At 44.8% G+C, this 20,920-nt stretch overlaps 1 protein-coding gene across 5 annotated transcripts in view; it reads right to left on the bottom strand.

Moving 5' to 3' along the window:
• Mdm1 (Mdm1 nuclear protein) overlaps positions 1–20,678 on the bottom strand; it is a 31,331-nt gene extending 10,653 nt beyond the window's left edge. For 2 of the 5 annotated variants that reach the window (XM_026784586.1, XM_026784587.1), the window contains exons 1-11: positions 20,531–20,678; positions 19,534–19,648; positions 15,294–15,667; positions 14,139–14,273; positions 11,225–11,392; positions 9,838–9,932; positions 9,660–9,759; positions 4,187–4,362; positions 3,477–3,776; positions 2,490–2,599; positions 1,882–1,991 (exon numbers count right to left, since the gene is read on the bottom strand). In XM_026784586.1, coding sequence (XP_026640387.1) covers positions 1,882–1,991; positions 2,490–2,599; positions 3,477–3,776; positions 4,187–4,362; positions 9,660–9,759; positions 9,838–9,932; positions 11,225–11,392; positions 14,139–14,273; positions 15,294–15,667; positions 19,534–19,648; positions 20,531–20,548 — 1,701 coding nt within the window. In that variant the 5' untranslated portion in view covers positions 20,549–20,678. Of the gene's footprint in view, positions 1–1,881; positions 1,992–2,489; positions 2,600–3,476; positions 3,777–4,186; positions 4,363–4,665; positions 4,696–9,398; positions 9,495–9,659; positions 9,760–9,837; positions 9,933–11,224; positions 11,393–14,138; positions 14,274–15,293; positions 15,668–19,533; positions 19,649–20,530 lie in introns of all 5 variants that reach the window. The other 3 variants (XM_026784585.1, XM_026784588.1, XM_005357908.2) reach the window with 3 other exon arrangements.
• Positions 20,679–20,920: the final 242 nt, after the last annotated feature.

The following is a 20,920-nucleotide window of genomic DNA, read 5'->3' as shown; positions in this document are numbered from 1 at the left end:
TAGACCCGCAGTGGTTTTCTCTAACTCTCCCCTTTCTTTTCTATTTAATCTCTTGCATTTAGGCTTTTACAAGATTCTAATTTACTTCTAAGTCTCATCCTGACTTAGCTGCACTAACTCTCGTTTTTCTTACTTTTATTTCTGTGTGCCCTCATACACATTTGGGTGTACTTGTGAATGCAGCGGCCAGCTGACAGCACTGGATCCCCAGGAGATGGTGTTCCCAGCTGTTGCCAGGGACTTGATGCGGGTGTTGGGACCCACGTTCAGGTGCTCTAGAGGACAGCAGGCAGTTTGACACTGAGCTCATGCTCCCTTCTTGTGACCTCCAGCACACTGCTGACTATCACTGTCTCACGGGTTGTCTGCTTTTTCTGGTTACTTCTCAACTTCCTAATATCAAAAACCTGCGGCTCAGACATGTCTACACCTACTCTTCACTGTTGATACCTGTCCCCTCGATCACCTAAGTCTTTAAATACCTGTAAAATATATAGATATTTATAACAGACATATAAAACATATGTTATATACAACATATATGCATGCATATTATATACATATATATCTGTTGTGTGCATATATGTGTGCATGTACACATGTGTATTGTTTGTGTATATGCTTATGCACATGTATGTGTTAATGTACATATGTATATATGTGTGTATATATGCATGTAGATATACGTGTGTGTGTGTGTGAAACACAGAGCATCCAGTATCTCTCCTTAGCCCACTTTTCAAAAACATAGTCAGCTACCATCAGCATGTCTGCTCATACAGCTCATAAGCTTCTCAAATCTTATACATCCTAAAGAGAACTCCTGCTATTTTCTGACAAATCTTTTCCTATCCATCTTTCCTATCTCAGTTTAAAAAGCAACTCCGCCCCTCTTGCTCAGGCCAAGCATTTCCCGGTCATCCTGATTCTTCTCTTCCTCCCATGCCGTATCCCGGCTTTCAGCGACTCTTGGCAGACGTCTTCAGGGCGCATCCAGAACTGGTCTTCACCACACTCCAGTCACCATCGTGTCTTCCTGAGTCTGGAGACGGGCTGCTTCTCACACGTGCCCGGTCCCTGCGTCCATCCTCTCTGGAACGGAGAGCATGCCCCTCCTCTGCCACCCAACGCTATGTCACTGAAAACAACATGGATGTCTTTCCTATGACCTACAAAGCCCTACACAACTTGGCACAGCTTTCTGTCTCAGGACACATTACCTTGGAGGCTATTCTCTGCTCCAGGTGACAAGAACACGGGGCTGGTACTCAATGAACTAGGTGTCCTCTCACCGCAGACTTTTCATTTCTGTTGTCTGTGACGTCATCTCAGCCATGCTCAGGGTCAGTCTTCCCTCCTCAGATTCTGCTTCAACACCTCCCTCTCGGGAAGGACCTGCTGGACCACCTCCTGCCCATCCCCCTGCCTGCTCCTCTCAAATCACTGACGCCTACCCGTGTGTTTTACGTTCACTCTCGTGACTGTGGCCCCACCCTCCACTGGACAACCTCACTGAGCCCTAAGACTGACTGTGTCCACTGGACAACCTCACTGAGCCCTAAGACTTCTGTCTAGTTTTTATCTCCAGGGCTCAGCAGTGCCTGAAACATGATCGGAATACAACTACCAGACAACAGATCGCATTTTCCTCCTTCCTTCCCGATGAGTCAGTACTAAGAATATGTGAGAACAATAGAATGTCAAGACCAAATACATCAGTCAAATACCCAGTGCCTTTGCCTTGCCCTACCAAAAGATTAACAGTAATATTTCTACATTCAGTAGGCGGGATTTTCTGAGGACTCGCTCTAGACGCCACCTATTACAAGAGACCATGTGAACCCAAGAAGAGAGGCTTTCCTCTGAAACACAAGTGTCTACCTTAGGAAGGTCTCTCTTCGGAGCATCTACGCCATCCTGGGAGGACGCTCTCTTCCTCTGCTCTGGGGTTGAAGGTTTCCCTTTAGATGGTGACACTAAGACCGCCCCACCTGGAAAATCCCACAGAAACCAAGTGTCAATCACACTAAGCTACATTCTAAACAGGCAGACTATTGGTGTGGGAAAATTGTCTGTATTCTGTCAATCATGTTATAAATAAACGCTGATTGGCCAGACAAAAAATATAGACGGAAAAACCAAACAAAAAATAAAAATAATGTAATGAAAACAGAAAAATTCTGGGAAGGAGGAAGTTGATTCCTCCCACTCCTGCCCAGGCCACCGAAGCAGCAGGATATGATCTGCCTCACTAAAAAAACGTACTGAGCCACATGGCTAACATAGATCAGAAAAATGGGTTAATGAAGATATGAGAGTCAGCCAGCAAGAGCCTAGAGCTAATGGGCCAATCAGCTTATAATTTATAGAGACCTATGTGTGATTTTCTTTGGGGCTAAACAGCTGGGGGTACCGAGCGGGACAAAAACCCCAACAACAAGCCAGGCCCGTTCATGTTTCAGACTATGGATGGCAGGTTTGACCATTACCAACAGCCGGAGTCGTGAGGTCATGGTGGGTCCGCTGCATACCCAGTTCTCTCAGTTTCGGAGTGGGAAGCCTTCCCCCCTTTCCTGAGGAAACAGAAGATGACTCCGACCTAAAAGGTGAAACAATCTATTAGGAAGCCTCTCTTCCAGAAAACTACGATCAAAACTACGTCATCAGTTATGTAGATAGTAATAAACCATAAACTGTCTAAGAGACGTCTCCTACAATCCCAGTATTAGGAGGAGGGCGTGGAGAGTCATGAATTCCAAGAGACGTCTCCTACAATCCCAGTATTAGGAGGAGGGCGTGGAGAGTCATGAATTCCAAGCCAGCCTCAATTATTCAGGGAAGCCCCTGCCCTAAAAACAATCTTTTTAAAAATTCTTAATTTATTTGTAGTTAAAGGGACGAGTACGAGAAAGGAGGGCGATCACTGTAAGTCAGCAAACCGTGGCTAAGTCGTCTTCCCTTTGTCAGCACCAAGTTACATACTCCTGCAACACCCAGGCGTGAACAAAGGGTTTGACTATAGCCAAGATGGACCATTAGCAAGAGCCAAGAGCGCCCCCAAGCGGTCTACGCGTACAACCTCTGTTATTAGTGGTTTTTAGAACCCACTTTAAAACACTACAAACCAGTAGCCTCCCCTCCTTGACAGAACCATCAGAAATTAGTAAACACCAGCTTGATCCACAAAGCCATCCTTCCAGACACATTACAAATCTGATAAGTCCTCCCACCAGGGTGTCACTGAGAACATCTGTGTCCTCCTGAAGGAGCCCCATTGCTTCCGTGCTCCATGAGCACCAGCCGGAGCCACGCACAGCACACACCAAGTGCCGACTTCACTGCGTCAAAGCAAACCCTGCTCTTTATTAGGGTTTAGTCATACAGCTGCAGGGGCAAAGCTCTACACCTTGTGACGAAGCAAACACACATTAGTCATGTGCTAGAATGTTCGCCATGTTGAGAAGTTTGGGTCTTACCCTTCTTTCATTCTGTCTGCGTTAGACTTGTCCTGTGTGTCCAGTTTCTCGGACTCGCCCACATAGATCTGCTTGTCTCTCTCCCTTTCCTCCTCCCCGTCTCCCGTGGGCTGCTCCTGTGTGTCTTCGTTGGGGCTCTCTGAGTCCCAAGCCAGCTTCCTCCTGACAGGCAGGGTGGCCGCCTCTTGCAGGGCCTGCTTCCCAGTGGTATTTTTGTGGGACTGCTCTCCCAAGGCAACTTTTCTTTCCTCTAGTTTGGGAGAAGGATGTTTCTGGGGAGTCTTGTGGCCTGTAAGATTGCTGCACAACAGAGAAAGTTTCGCTATAAGTGTGCATTCGAGTGTTTCGGTTTATACTGGTCTAGTGAGTTCATAACCTTCCTTCACTTGTTTTCCACAACAAGGCCTTGTCTGGGTACTGAAGTTATTGTGGAATATTATGTGGAAGTTACATCTGCCTACCTTCACACATATATGCTTGCACTTCTGGTGACAAAGCCATTATTTACCCTCACCATGAAAAAGACTAACACCCCAACTAGGCTAATTTGTTGTAACTAAATTCATATCCATGTACAATATACATGTGAACAAGTATGCAGATTCAAATTTTTATATATTAATTTTTCTAAAACATTATTAAAGACTACATTATTAAACATTATTAAAGCTACAACACACTCTTCCCACCACCCACAAAGAATATCTCACCTGGCAAGATCCAGTGCTCGGATGTTGCTACTAATGCTTCCTTCTGAGCTCGTGGTTGAGGAGACATCCCAACAGCAGTTGCTATTGGACAGAATCTGGTTCAGATGGTCCCGAGAAAAATGTGTTCCCTGAACTCGCTTCCTGTAAGACTCAGCCTTTTCCCGGAGTTCCTTAACCTACACCAAAGAGTGCAGATGCCGCCTGTTACTGTCACGCTCTTACAGATGTCAGCAAGCACATATCAAAGCCAATAAGAAAGGAAGGCAAGAATAAAGCCACAGAACTCCTCAGACTATGCATTGAAGCAGAGATTAAGACAATTAAGTTAAAGCACAATGCAGTAACTTTACTTCAGACTAGCAGGCAAGGAGACATTTGTGGCAGCTAAGAAAAATACTGAAACATACTTTTATTGCAAATGAAATTGTACAAGTATTCTATGCATTATTATAGTTTTTAAGAACTCAAAAGCAACCAACCTCTGCATACCACATGGCATTTAGAGAACCCTAGGGGAGGAATACAGAGACACACTTAATGACAGGTTAACGCCATAAATAAGTATTAATGGGGGTCAGTGAGATGCTGTACCTTATTATTCGTACTTCTAAATATATATGAACTTGTCAATCACTATTTCTTGTATTCTTAGTAACATTTAACTCAGTAACCAAGACATCTCAATGCTGCCTCAAAGATCAGCCACATTTCTTGCTCCCCACTCTGGCTGTGACAGTGCTGTAATGGGTAACAGATTGTTATCCCTAGTCTCTGGCTGTGACGGTGCTGTCACAGGTGACTGATTGCTGTCCCTAGCTCCCCACCTCTGGCTGTGACAGTGCTGTCACAGGTAACTGATTGCTGTCCCTAGCTTCCCACCTCTGGCTGTGACGGTGCTGTGATGGGTAACAGATTGTTATCCCTAGTCTCTGGCTGTGACGGTGCTGTCACAGGTGACTGATTGCTGTCCCTAGCTCCCCACCTCTGGAAGGGTGCTGACATGTCAGAACTCCCCGCCTGGCTACTCCCCCAGCTTTCTACGCAGCTGCTCCTGTGACAGAAGATCCTCTGAAAGTTCTGAGGTTCCCTCTCCAAACCACTCAGTTTTCCTTGGAGTCAGCAAAATCTCAACTTTAAAAAAAAAAAAAAGCACTAATTAAATATATATTGAGTAAAAATCCCTACCAAATAATGGTTGTATATTCATAAGTAGCAAGATTATTTTTTAAAAATTATGATGAATACTTCGCATTCCCTAACCTGCATACTTTCCTATGAAAAGAACCCCAACTGCCCACTTTTATCCCGCACATCATACTGCCACCTGCTGGCTTCTCTAAATGCGAACAAACTGTGTAGAAACCACAACACAAAAAGCTAAATCGTTAAAATCCGGCTTTAAAAATCTTATTACATTTAACAATTTTTATTGCCATTAATAATTCTGTAATTTTAAGCACAGAATTCCCATATTTCTGTAAAATCCTTTATCCCTTGACAATTTATTTTAGATATGACTGTTAACAGTGTCATGTTTTAACCTTCAGGGGAAGAAAAACTGATTATGCCTTTATCATCACTGCCTCATTCTTTAGTAGTAGTGTGTGCATGCGGGCATGCATGTGTGAGTGTATGCAAGTGTGTGTGCGTGTGTGCATGCGTGTGTGCATGCGGGTGAGCGTGTGTGTGTGCGTGTATGGGGGGGGGGGGTCAGAGGACAACTGACCTTAGGGATTCAGCTCTCTCTACCATGTGGAACCCCAGAACCAAACTCAGGCTGTCAGGTCAGGACTGGCTGCAAGCCCTTCCCCTCCTGAGCCTTCTCTCCAGCCCTAAAATTTGTTCATTTTCTACCATAAAGGTTGAGACTCTTGTACTGCTGCAGGACTTCATGCTAAAACTGCTTGCTTCACTTAACGGCAAAAGAGAAAAGCAATCAATGAAATCTGTGATGCAAAAGCCATTGGGGAAGACAGCTGGTAACAGGGAGAGCCCTGCACGCCTAGGGGAAGAGCCATCACAGAGAGAGTACCTGCTGTAGCATAAGGGACCACGCAACCCCAGCAGACCGCTCTTATGCAGGAGAACTTAAAAATAGCCGGAGGAAGAAGCTAAAATTCTACTTGTCTTCACCACCAAAAATAAACTATGTATACATCAGTTCTACCAACTCCTATACTTCAAGGGGAATCAGCACTAGCGGTTTGTACACCAACGGCAGAACTAGGTCGTCTGGTTTAAATGTGCTGAGCAACTCACAGGGCATTCCGAGTGAGCAGGAAACCTGCTCCGAAGTGCCCATGTATCAGATGTAACACCCGCAAGCCTTAGGATCACTCCCCTGTGTGCTCCAGGAACCTGTGAACGTGCGGCAGGGAGGGGCCGTGCAGTGCCGAAGCAGGAACTCTGCAGCTGTCCAGAGTGTGGACTGGGCAGCAGAGGAAGAGAGCGGCCAGAGCCAAGAACTCTCAGAGTCAGTGGGCTCACAGTGACCAAGGACGCAGGCCTGCATCTACACGACCACCCTAACACTGGCACAGTCTGCGCCCTAATAAACAAGTGAGATGTACACTGAAGGGCGGGTCCAACGGGGGCTCCAATCAGCACAGACCTGAGGGCTGAGCAGTCAAGGAGGCTGCAGCCTATTCACAAGGACGCCTAAGATGGTGGATGAAGAGCCCTCTGCATACAGCGAACCCCTTTGGATACCAATTATTCAGAAGGATGGAGAACAGACACTTATGGAAATCCGGTACAACCATTCAGTTCTATTTCACAAATCTTCATCTGTCATCCTTCCTAATAATGTCAGTGTCTTACATTTAAATGTCTAAATCCTAAACTCAGATGAAAGACGAAGAGGCCAGCATCACTCACAGCATCTCTCACAGTTCTACGGACCTGAGGGGGGCACTGAATGTGGACTCCAGAAATAACCCTAAGACCAATGACCGGGACCACTATAAAGAATAGGAATAAATTATTCCCAACTAAACAGTCTATATAGCAATGCTATTCAATGACAGGACATAAATACCTTAAGCAGTGGGCAGAGAGATGGCTCAGAAGTTAAGTCATTTGCTGCTCTTACATAGTACAGAACCCACATCAAGTGGCTTATAACCACTTAGAACTCCAGTTCCAAGGTATGCAATGCCCTCTTCTGGCCTACACACACACACACACACACACACACACACACCATCTAAACACTGTAAGTAGAATATTTTCATGACCAAACTATTTTTCCCAAATTGAATTAAGTCATTTAAAATTTACATGCAGAAAAATTAAATTCAGAAAAACTGAGAGAAAAGAACAACTTTTTTCTCAAAAATCTTGCCCCAAAATGAGGACCAATCTCATAGAATCCTCATCTGCTGAATTACAGGAGCTCTCAAATGTGAATCTTTATCTAAAATCAAAGGCCTACGTGTCCTCAACAGTCAAATCAGTAACTAGTCAAAAAGACTTCTTGCCAGCCAGCCACTGTGACAGATGCCTGTGCTGCCTACATGGGAGGCACTGAGGCAGGAGGACTGCTGTGAATCCAAGGTCATACTCTTTTCCAAAAACAAATTAACTTAAAACAGATTCATTATTAAAGGAAATATATAATGTTCTTTTAAGAATGGTATCAACATCCGTGCAATGGTAGTGCTACACAGGTGTGGAACAGACAACCACATTCAAACCAAACACACCGACACTCCATGAATAAGCATATGAGACTTAGGATAGAACACCCAGTAAATCTGCAAAAAATGGATTCCAAAAGAGCAGCATTTTGAAACTATAGAAGATTATGAGCCAGAAGCTGAGTTACTGTAAGGATTGCAGGCTGGAGTGGCGGCTCCGTGCCTAGAGTGCCTGCCAACACCAGTCAGTAAAGAGCTCCTGGGACTCAAGGGCAGCCAGTCTAGCCCATCAGTGAACTCTGGCTTCCACAGCACAGCTGTGTATGCACAGTGCATACACCACACGTACATAGGATACGCACCACAGCATGCCAGGAAGGAGGGAAATAAAGAATACTTGATAGTCAGGTACCACAAATAACAGTCCAGAAAAAAATCTAGCATTTTAGCAAAATACAGCCCAGTATTATAAATGTCTGGAACCTTGTTAATAAAAACTGATCACTGATTCCATAGAGAATTGTTATTCTGTTAGTTTTTTGAAAAAAGAGGTTAATACAAACTTTACTCCTAATTTATATACCTATAACTTCCAGTAATACAACTCACAAAAGGTTACAGCATCAAGATATCATATTAGGTAAAACCAAGAAAAGAGACCTTAAATTATAACACAGCATTCTCCTCCATTGGGGCAATATAAGGAATTTCATTTGACTTCAACATCTCTACAGCCCTCTCAATCCACTGAACATTTAGAGTTGAGGACTAAATACCAACTTAAAGGAGCCACACACTAGCCAGGAACCTTCCTAACACAAGACTTTCTCATGGCCTCAGGCCCTGTCCACAAGCCCTCAGCAGCTACACTGCTCTGTGCTCCCCAATTTCTTCTGCCCTGCCCACTTTCCCAGATATTCTCTGTGCTAAGACCTAGAATACTAAGAAGCCGTACAAGAGCTTGGGGTTTTCCATCCTTTCCTGCTTTGGATGCTCAGTTGTTCTATTTGATTTCAGCAGAGTGAACAGACAAACGGCCCAGATGAAATGGGAACTGCCCGACTCTTCTGTCCCGTGTGGCCTGACCTAGGCTCAGGCAGACAATACTCAGAGTGGCTGCAATAGATCCAGAAACCTCCTGAAACAGAATGCTGAGGCAGGAATGGCAGGACATTCATCTGGGAAGGGCAGCAGCTCAACGGGGCCAACAGCTGCCCCCAGCTGCCCCCGGAGGCTGATACACAATTGCAGCCATGGTCTTCAGCCCTGAGCTAAACAAACGCATTTTCCATCTGATGCATCCTCTTTGGAAAGGTGCATGGGGAAGAATGTCTGTTATTATATAATCTAACCAAAAATGTTTTAATTTAGCTTGTGTACATGGAAAAGGTCAAAAACTGTCAGGATGCAGTTTTAAGATACTAATTATTTAAACATTCTGCTATTTGTCCTTGAAGCCCCAGCTCTCTGTACTGGGAAATAACTGCCCTTTCCTCTGGCCTATTTAGGTCCCCAGTTCCTCCCCTATGTCAGGGCACCCCACTTGAAACTGAATGAGCTCAGGCTACACCTACCCTTTCCTTCGTGCAGCAATGGCACAAACTGTTAGCAGCCTTCTTATCACATACATCATTGATTGGACAATGACCTTCAGTTGAGAGACTGGAGGTCTGAATGTCATGAGAAACAAATCAACAATGTTAAGTTGAACTGATTAAAACTATCAGATAGTTAGTTGATGGTAAAAAATGACTTTGATAATAATTGACCACACTGTCAGTTACTACCTACAATTAAGAGGGTGGAATGCTGTTACTGTCGGTGGGTAGGCTCACCTGGTTTGGCACGTTCTCCTTCATGCGTGTCCAAGCTCCAGCTTTATATAAATACTGAGCTGGGCTCAGAAACTTGGCTCTATATTCAGAATTCACCTTGCTAAGAAAAACAAAACGGAAGTAAGTATTTCAGCGTGCTGACCACCCAAAAATGACTGTCGCCTTATCAAACACATACCCAAGCCTTTGGTGTCTCCAAGAAGAAAGCTTCCTTTTAGGCTGGTCTGTGTCTTCTGATGCCATCTCTACTTCTAATTCTAAAGGCTCGTCTGCCTTGTTATATTGAAATGGAAATAATTTCAGCATTTATGCTTAGAGATGTCATACATTAAAGTAAAAACACCAGCTGTTATAAAGGTAGGCTTGCAAATCCAAATACATTTTTGCTTTTAGATGTTTTAGCTACTAAAGAAAACAAGAAAATTCAACAAGTTTTGAAACCAATGAGTTTAGACTAGGGTTTTGTTGTTTTGTTTTTGTAATTTAAAGACTAACCAACACCATCTAAATATTAAGCCAATGACACTACTACATACTGAACAGAGATTTTGAATTAATCCTTAAATTTACATTCCAGTGTTATAGTTATTAAAGTTTTGCTAATTAAGTTACCACAGTGCTTAATAGAATAACTTTCCATCCCCAGGAATGTCATGAAAAGAAAGTATAAGTGTGTGTTGTATGCACACGCATGTGTGTGCATGCACATGAATGTGTGTGAGCATTTGCATCCATGCACACATACACAGGTATATACTGTTACTTTCAGTCATATACTTTATTTTTTTTAAATAAGTATCTTTTTTAATATTTATTTATTTATTATGCATACAATATTCTGCCTGTGTGTATGCCTGAAGGCCAGAAGAGGGCACCGGACCTCATTACAGATGGTTGTGAGCCACCATGTGGCTGCTGGGAATTAAACTCAGGACCTTTGGAAGAGCAGGCAATGCTCTTAACCACTGAACCATCTCTCCAGCCCCCGATACTTTCTATTTTTAAAAACCACAAAGTAGCAGATAACATTACTACAGGAGACTGAAAACAATATTCTATATTTCATTTTCCTATAATCTGTAATGATTTTATTCTGATGCCACCCATAACTTAGAATACCTCTAAGTTCACACACAAACCCAGTGAATGTAAATTCACTGAAGTAAATGATATGAATCACTAACTATAAGTTAGCATAATAAAAAGCTTGTCTTAAGATAGATATGTGCTATGTTTAATGGGCATTACCCTGAAATACACCTTTCCATCACTCCGGCTGCCTTGGAGCTCTCTGCAAGGCCAATCATGTGACATTAGACACGGAAGACTTACCTGGGCCACTGCTAAGTATGCCATGCTCTATCAGTGTTAGTGACCTATGTATCTTTCTCCCAGCAGCCTAAGCTGCTGAGCCTTGCTGAGTCTGCAGCTGCATCTCAGCACACACACAGGACCTGGGTCCGTAAGCGGTCAATGAACATCTGGCATTTAACAAACAAATGAGTTAATGCTAGCAGACGGCAGGGAATTCTGTGGAACAGGGAGTGTGAGGAGCTGGCAGATACCTTCTTCTCTGCAGACAATGTCTTAAGGCCACTGTTCCCTTTCAAACCCTCCCTTAGCTTTGGTTCCTTCACTGGAGACAAACCCTTGAAATTCCGCCTGTATTCAGTCTCATGGATGACTGTGTTCCCTTTGAATTGTGGAACAATTTGGCTTTTATTACGGAAAACCTTAAAACAGACAAAAAAATAGTTCAGTTTTTGGTTAGTTATTAAAGTGACACAGAACTTAGGTGTTTAATTGTTCTTAAAAACTCATAAAAAACTGAATTATTTATAATACACAAAAAGGCAAAATTGTATATGACTGCAATTTCATTTCACATGTGTCATTAGTAGCCAAAGGTCAAATTTCTATACTTATTACTAGGTTTCAAATAGTCAAATTACGAGCAAAATATTACTTAAGCAAAAATAAACCACATTTCTTGTCTGATTTTCTCTTCCCAGAGTTCCCTGCTTCCATCCACCAGTGAGATAATGAACTAAGTATATTTTCATAATATGAACAGACATGAGCTTTATTAAAGTAACTGTTGTCAGCTCTACAGATTATGTTTCTCCTTGTAGGAATTTCCCTTTTTACACTGGCGAAAATGCAAGCTGGTACAGCCCCTTTGGATGTCAGTATGGTGATTTCTCAAAAAAATTAGGAAACAACCTTCCTCAAGACTCAGCAATACCACTTTTGGGTATATATCCAAAGAATGCTCAATCATGCCACAAGGACATGTGCTCAACTATGTTCATAGCAGCTTTGTTTGTCATAGCCAGAACCTGGAAACAACCTAAATGTCCCTCAACCAAAAAATGAATAAGGAAAATACATTTACACAATGGAGTACTACACAGTGGTAAAAAAATAACAACATCTTAAAATTTGCAAGCAAATGGATGGAGCTAGAAAACATCATACTGAGTGAGGTAACCCAGACCCAGAAAGACAATTAACATAGGTACTCACTCATAAGTGGTTTTTAGACATAAAGCAATGAAAACCAGCCTACGAACCACAATCCCAGAGATTCTGGGCAACAATGAGGACCCTAAGAGACACACACCTGGATCTAATCTACATGGGAAGTAGAAAAAGGACAAGATCTCCTGAGTAAATTGGGACCATGGGGACCATGGGAGAAGGTTGAAGAGGAGGGAAGAGGCAGGGAAGAGAGCAGAGAAAATGTAGAGCTCAGTAAAATCAATTAAAAGAAAAGAATTCCACTTTTACTGAAATAACATAAAATGGTGCCTGATTTGTTCAATCTGGGATTTTTTTTTTTCTTGCCCTTTGCATGCTTAGATTTAGCATTTTCATTAAGGCAAGAGAGAGCATCCAACAGTTACTGTATTTCTCTTTTAAACATTTTCTTTCATCCATAATATTCAATATGGTTTCCATGCACCAGTATATTACCTCCAATGATAATGAAATCCCAGGAGGCCAGGTAGGACTCACACCACTACAGCTTTGCAACACTGAAGAGCACTTCTTTAAGTAGACCCAATCCAAACACATCACAGTACAACACAACCTCAGGGCTTTTCAGCCAAAACTACTCCAACTCTCTTCAATATTAACATGATGATCTTATTAAGATAAGGCACCTGATTAAAAGCACACAGCTCTTTTAGCGGAGCCCTGAAAGCTACCAGCGAGCTCTGCCAGGCCTCAAAGCTTTGAACTTACAAAGAGCATTTGCTTCCCAAAGAAACCCTTTGAAAGCCTCGCTAATGAAAGCAATCGGATCGCTGATGAGACACCACTGGCAGTTTGTTTCACGTTGTCCTTCTGATCCTATGGAAAAATCATTTCTGCAAAATGCTTTCAGTGGCACGTAAAATTTGTGAAGAGATCTTGGATTTGAGTCAGCTCTAGCTATAGGTCAGAGGCTCTACAAAAACAAAACTCCATTTTCAAGTCACAGGTATTTTTTAGGGACACTTACGATCTAAGAACACTTGAAAGCAAGCAAGAAGAAATGGTGGTCTTATTTATTAGGTCCTAAAAAGAGAACAACACTTTGTGTTACACCTCACAGGATCCTAAAACATATAACAAGTAAACAAGGCTGCCACGGTTTATATGGCCAGAGGTGTGCAGATGCCAGTGTAAAATCACAAAGCCATGCTGCATCTACCGCCCTCTCCATGCTCGGGTACAGAGAGGGCAATGAGCACTGAAATCCAGGCAGAATGAATGGAGGGCGTGGAAGGGCGCACGGACTTATAAAGAAAAACACAAAGATCAGGGAAAAGATGAAGCTGCCATGTCAGGGGGTTGAAAGTGAGAAACATAAGTAAGAATTCAGAGGCTAACAACTCTCCAGAAGACAGCAGCAACTAACAGAATGTTTATTAGCAAGGTAATAAAATACTAAAATTGCACAAGAATATAATGGAATCTAAGAATCTAAATATAATGACAAACAAATACAGCTAAACTCGATTTCTGTCAACATTCAGCTGATTCAAAAGAACAATCACCCCAAGGGCTACTGTCAATATACTTTGCATTTATTCACTACCCAAAACAGCTATCTTTCTTAAAAAATACATATCATACAAAAACATTAGTCAAATAAACAGCAGTTTAGAATATACCTAATTTAATGATTTAAAAGGTAAATGACCTAAAAAGCCCTTTTGGTGTGGGAACACTTGCCACCCCCGGCATTCTCGCTGTTCTACCTACTGCTTAGCGGGTCAGGCCACAGCGACCATCAGTAGCACAGGCCTGAATATTATTATATAAATCATAAGGGAAAGCAAGAGTCCAGCAAAACCCTCACTCTGTCTTTCAGAACCTAGACCCAGGCCTAGGTCAGTCCCAATTTTCTCCCGGCTCTTAGTTCCACATGAGTCTGCATTGCTAAACCAGGCTAGCATGTTCAGAAACACATCACAGCTGCTCCACTACCTGACTGGCTGGAAACACAGGAGCAGTCTCTTTACGGGTCTTCCACACAAACTGCCTCTGGTATTCAGAATTTCTCAAGGCATTACACAACGGAACAACAGCCAATCCAGCTTTCTTACGAAGACGCCTATCCAACTGTTGGGGAGAAGAAAACCCAGGCAAAGCTATTAAAATCTGTTCCTTTTTAAAGTGTGCTATAAACCATGTAACATGAAATTCATCCCCTTAAGTTTTAAGTGTTCCTTACAGTATTGCCAACTACATGTACACAGTATAGCAAACTTTTAACTTCTAATCACAATTAACTGTCAAAATATTTAAAATTCCTTTCTTAATAATAATGTCAAGGAGTATTATACATCTAAAAAACAGCGTTGCTCAGTTCCTTCCATCTAATAATTCACAACTCTAGTATCAAAAAAATCACAGCCCCTTGCCCTATCCCCAATTTCTGCGGCCACCCTTCCCTATGCCCACCAAGCTCACACATCACCTTCCACGGTCCCCCTACATCCCCTGGCTTTCTCAACAAGTCACAGAAGCTCCTCCAGCACTCCTAAATGGTTCCTGGGTTCCCATCAGTGGCTGAAGTAATAAATTCAGGCAAGAGCAACAGAAGTGACCGTGGGAGGCAGTGAGATTCCCACACACACCCCTGCAGCCTCTACTTATGTGTCTGCTACAGGCCAGCTGTGACATCAGAGCACTTGGAGAGCAGGCCAGAAGGCTCCTTCCTCTCCCTCCTGTCAACTGAGATGCTGTTTGTTCCCTTGCTGGTCACAGTAAGAAAGAGAAACGAGGGTAGGCAGAAGTCAGCTGAGCGCCCCAGTCAAAGAAACAGCCTGCTCCCCTTATGCCTCAATTTGACCTCATCCCTCAGGACTCTGGTGCCAGTTTCTCTGGAGAATAGAATCCAGAGGCAGCTGTTCATCTCAGGAAGGCAATGTCTTAGTACAACCAGTACATAGCACAAAATAGCGAGTATTAAGAATAGAGCCATTCTTAGTAACTTTCAGCAGCCTGGTGCATCTAGGCCAGAGACACAAGAAAATATCAAGAAAAAAATTTCAAATACACAATGTAGTAGTAATAAATGATGATGAAACTAATAAAACCTGTCACACTTTTCTAAGGAAATATGATGGACATTCCTACCCTGGGATCTACACGCTCTGCAGGAGGTTTGGTAGAAGGTTCCAACTCTGCTTCTTTGGGATCCAGGACGTGGTTTCTTGTTGCATCCCGGTGCTTTTCCACAGCATCTGAAGCCCCTTCAGCTCTGGAGTCTGCAGAATGAGATCGAGTTCTCTTGGGAACCCTGGAAGCCTCTAACGAGAGAGCTCTTTCTTGGTTAGCATCTTCCTTTGGCTCTGTCTCCTGTGGATTTTGTGTTGGGAGGGTCTGGGGCTCAGGTGGGACAACCATAGCATCCTCTGTGATGGCTCCGTTCCACTCCAGGGATTTTGTAATCTGAGTGTCATGGTAAGGAACCCTCCTTTTTGAAATAAAACTTGGTTCTTTCGTGATCCCTACAAAACATAGCACATAAAAGTGGCTACTACCAAAGCTCACAGTAGGGAAGCACTTTTAATAAAACCTGCAAGGAGACAGAGCTTAAAATTGAGAGAGAGCAAGATGGCACCTGCCACCAAGCTTGACAACCTGAGTTGAATCCCCAGGTAGAAAGGACAACCTACTCCCACAAGCTGTTGTGTGACTTCCACACATGCCCCGTCACACACACACACACACACAGAGAGAGAGTCCTCCAGATTACAGGACTTTAAAAAACTAACTAGGTAAAGTTTTCAACATCAAATATTTATTCTGCCTTAAAGTAGTATTAAAATTGAACACGGAGGTCACAATGTCTGAAATCTCCTGGCACAAGCCACGGGCATCACAAGGTGAGAGACCTGGCAGGTCAGGAATGCTGCCTCCGTTTCTGGTTACTTTCCTGTGCTACTTAGAACAATAAGCTCTGGTCTATGAGATCCAGAACTTCCACAAAGCTTCTCCTGTGCACAACAGACCAAGATGAGCAGGGTGAGATGTCACCAAGCGAGATCCTGGTTCTCCTTTGCCTTGATTTCCTGAGAATTCAAGAGTAACCCTTTAACAAGAGCTAAGACACAGTTTCTCCACATCACTGTCCAGCAGGCACACAGACCAAACCGGACCTCAGTCTCTACTGAGGGAGGTGGAGTCTGCAGCCCTGAGCTTAGCCCTAGTTCGGGCCGGGCCCTTCTTTAAATAGAAAAAGGGCTGCTCCACCTAAGAAGACCAGAGCAGAAGGGAAGGGAAGGTGGCAGGAAAGCTGGCGTGAGGTAAACCCAACCTTCCCAAGCCTCTCTCTGAGCGGCTCTGCACTGAAGCAAGGGTCCCACGCTCAAGGGCTCCCTGGTCTAGATGATGTCACTGGACAGAAACAAAGAAACATCTGGAGGAGGGGGTGAGGTGATCAGAAAGGGGCATTTTCTAGATCCCGAATTCCGCGTGTGCTCTTGCTTGACGTTGCTCTGTCTGCCATCTGTTTCTATCCGCTGCAGCCTACCGTGGTCCCACTTTCGCTCTACAGGACACGGGAACACATCTCCAGCAGCCCGATGTGACCTGTGCAACATATTCCAGTAACCCAGGGCTAGGGAGACAAAGGGACAAGAGAGCACAAGGCCCGCCCACTAAGGGACACTGTCTCACAGAAAAGCAAAGGCTAGAAACAACGAAGGAGCTGCAGCTGATTCCATGCTTTCCCGGCCGCCCCACAGTTCAAGTGTGGAAACGGCATGGGAAGCCACGCACGTTTGCACCGTAACCTTGAACCACAGCACACAGTTAGCTCTTCGCATAGGAAATCGCTTGATTTGGTAAGTCAGTTCGCCAATGAGGGTGGCTTTGCAAATTATATTTTCTACAAACTGAACTGAGCCGAGCTGGCAGCTCTAAAGCAGACACATCCTTGGGGGCAATTGAAGAGCTTGGGAAAATTAAAGATCAATTTTATAATGGGAGGAAGGTTAAAAGATCTTCCTAACTTTGGGGGACCAGTAGACCAATCCCAAGGTTACGCATGAGCTCTGCCACTGAACTACACTCTGCTGCCCTTTAAATCTTTTTTTTTAAATTCTTATTAGATGGACCTGAGTATTTTGCCTGTGTGTATGTCTAGTGCATGCATAATTGGTGCCCTCAGGGGCAAGATAATTGTGAGCTGCCACGCAGGTTCCAGAGACTAAACCTGGGTCCTCTGCAGGAGCAGCGGTGCTCTTAACCTCTGAGCCATTTCTTCCAGGCCCTCTAATTATTATAGGAAGTATGAAAATAAATCAAAACAAAAATGGAAGACCACTGCTTTAGACTTCTGCTGGAACAGAGAGTTTTAGTGACAAGCAATGAGGACCAGTCTCTCATCAGCTGCCCTCTGTCTTCCCAGCTCCTGCAAACAAACACCCCTGGTAGTGAGGGTTGCACTGTATTGAGAGAACAGACCACAGTCCTAGGTAAGCCCATGGCTCCTTGGTAGCTACTTCCATTTCTGAGTAGCCTGAAATCCTTGTGCAGTTCTTTGTGCTTACCTAAAATTCCTACGAGCCTCCCTCCCCTAAACCATTACTTCCTTCAAAATGTGCCCCGCTCCGAGGCGGCTTCACTCTCATGGTTTCTTCTCATCACTGGTCCCTGAATGCTGCTGATCGCAGCTAAAATGCTAAAAGGCAATGGATCAAGTTAACCAATTGTCCAGTGTCCAGTCAGACCCTCTGGCCTTCAGTGAAGATGATTAGACTTGAAGACTAGTTTAGTTTTTTATAAATTTTTTTTTATTATTCTTTTATTTTAATTTTATTATTTATTATGGTGTTCTGCCTACATGTATTCCTGCTTGCCAGAAGAGGGCACCAGATCTCATTACAGATGGTTGTGAGCCACCATGTGGGTGCTGGGAATTGAACTCAGGACCTCTGGAAGAGCTGCCAGTGCTCTTAACCTCTGAGCCATCTCTCCAGCCCTAGTTTGCATTCTTGATCTGACAAGCCCTGCAAAATACAGAACACAGGAGCAGAGAAGTTTTCCAGTGTGCTGCCTGAGAACCAGGCTCTGAAGTCAGGCCCTGGACTAAGAATCTTTACGCTGCAAGGAGCCCTAAGGAGCTATCCACACTTCCTTCTGTTCTCCAAACACATCCCCTCTTTTACTGCCTTCAAGGCTTGGAGCCCTCACTGTAAGTCATGCCTTCCCCTGGCTTACCCATCAGTTACTGTCACACACCACCTATAGGACACTAAGTACTGATCTATGTACGTAAAGCCCTCACCAAGCAATGCCTCCTTTGGCCCTACCCAGCAACCATGTGCAATGTGGCTTCCTAAGGCAAGGCTTGACTTGCTCAAGGTTATAGTTATTGTATATTCAAATTCAGATTGATTCATCAATTTGAAAATGAGTTTTAGGGCTGACATTGCCTCCTCAGCATGAGAACCTGAGTTTGACCCCCAGGACCCATGTAAAAACAGCCACATGTGGTGACATGTTCTTACGTGAGCACTGGCAAGTGGAGATAGATGTGGACCCTTGGGGCTCAAGGGCCAGTAAAACTAATCTAATTGGTGAGCTCCAGGCCAATGAGAGACCCTGTCTCAAAATGAAGTGGGCGATCTTCCTGAGGAATGATACCCAGGATGGTCCTCTGGCCTCTGCGGGTATATGCACATACGTGTACCTGCACACAGACAAGCATAATAAAAAGTATTCTAATAGGAAGCCAAGAGTCCCAAAGCCCTGTGTTTCCACTGACAAACAGGAGATAAGAGGGTGGCGCTCAGAGATGTGGTACTCCAGTGAGAGAGACAGCAGCTGCAATGGTCAGGCTGCCCTTTTCACTGTGCTCTCAGAATCCCTGACCCAGGGCTCAAATTCCCTCAGGTCTGGAGAAGAAGCATATCGATAAGAACACAGCTCTGAACTCATGAGCACTGGCCAAAACAGACGAGTGCAAGCCACAGCTCTGATGCTACCTGAACTTGGGTAAGCTGCTCTACCTACGCTGCTGCTCCTCAAAACTATGGGAGTCTTTCTCCCCATGCTCACCCCTCTCAATTTTCTGGCTCAAGTCCAAACACCCCCAGAAGTACCTTTAAAGGACGGCAAACCTCAAGTGTATTCCCTTCATCTCTACTCTCCAACCTGTTTGCTATCGTGCTATTTTACATACAACCTGAAATGCCTTACTGAGTTTCTTCTTTTCTGTACACAAAGGAGTTTGGGGTCACGGTAGAGCATCAATAAATATTTGCCAACTACATGAACGAGTCAGTCAAGACAAGTGGATCTTAATTATTCTGTAAACAAAACCCAAGGTTTATTCAGGTTATAACAGCTACTGGTTTGCTCCACTTACCTAACTGATCCGATCTAAGTCCGGCTCCTGAGTACTTCCGCCCCACTGAGGGGTTGTAGGACTCTGACAAATATGACTTCTTCCACAGAAAGTTTCTCTGGTATTCACTCAGCCCCTGCAACGCCAAGTGCGAAGTACAATTTGAGCACCGTGTAATGAACAGTGTTTTAAAAGCCAGCATCAAAAAGGAAAAACAAAGAAAATCTCAACCTCCAAAGAGTGTTGAACAGCCTAAGAATGATCATTAGACCCAGACAAGCTCCTTAATAATGGCTAATATTTACCCAGCTATGGCTAAGTAGCCCTTTAATCCTCACAACCACCCTGAGGCAGATGGGAGCAGGAGTCTGCTGCTCAGAGAGGCTGCCCTTAGCTGGTTCTCTAATCCCAAAGTGCGAGCTCATCATCCCTAGAGATGTATTCTAAATTCCCACCAAGTGCATAGTATTATGGATTCCACCTAATTCCTTTTAATAAAAGACAACTGCAGAAAAACAAGTTTCCCCTCCCACTCCGCCGACAAGCCCTGAAGAATTAGTGGGGATTTCTGGAACACTATGGCCACCTGTTGTGTGGAAGGGTGCCAGACACAGAGAGCTACCTGGAAATGTTAGCAACCCCTAAAACAAACGTACAACGAGGCAAGCTGCATGCCCACCCACGGTCTCCTCTCACTGAGGGCCCGTTTCCCAATTAGAAGGCACACACACTTTAAGGTTTGCTGGAAAGGGGGTGCTGAATGCAAACATCAGAGGGACCACGGGGTGTCCTACACTGAAAGCAGCCTTTCGTCCCACTGTCAAGTGCCCTCCTTCCGTCTCCGCTCCTGGCGCCCCCAGAATGACCCCATGAGGACCCCATAGAACTCTCCCACACCCGCACCTCCGCGCTGGACCACGGGTCGGAGCATCCTCGGCCCCTGCACAGACTCCAAGCCAGGAGCCTCCGTGAGGCCGAAGCGCGCACCCCGCCACCAGACGCCGAGCCCCCAGCTCACCTTGAAGCGCACCGGCATGTCGCCCTGCGCTGCGGCGCCAGCCCCGCCGACAGTTAACGGGACCTAAAGCCACGAGGGGCGGGGCGACAACACCGGTTCCCTAGCAAGATCCCGGAGCCGGCGTCCCCGACGACGCGCCGGCGCACTCCTCGCCGCCCTCCCGCCCCCCGCTCGGGTTTGCTCGGCCCGTTTGGGAGCCTGCAGACCAATGGCAGCCCTTACCGTCATTACGATTAGACCAACCAGCGCTCGCAAGGGCGCCGCCCCGCACCCCGGCCTGCTGCGGAGGAAGGAATGGCGGGCGGAGAACCAGCCAATGAGGATGCGGGAACTGCGGTGGGCGGGGCCCGCGGGAGCTGGGTCCCGGAGGAGGCTGCGGGCCCAGTGCTC

This window comes from Microtus ochrogaster, chromosome 24, assembly GCF_000317375.1.
Source record: "Microtus ochrogaster isolate Prairie Vole_2 chromosome 24, MicOch1.0, whole genome shotgun sequence".
In the NCBI taxonomy this organism is placed as follows: domain Eukaryota; kingdom Metazoa; phylum Chordata; class Mammalia; order Rodentia; family Cricetidae; genus Microtus; species Microtus ochrogaster.
The sequence above is the reverse complement of the archived record's forward strand: the minus strand, read 5'-3'. Positions and strand labels throughout refer to the sequence as shown.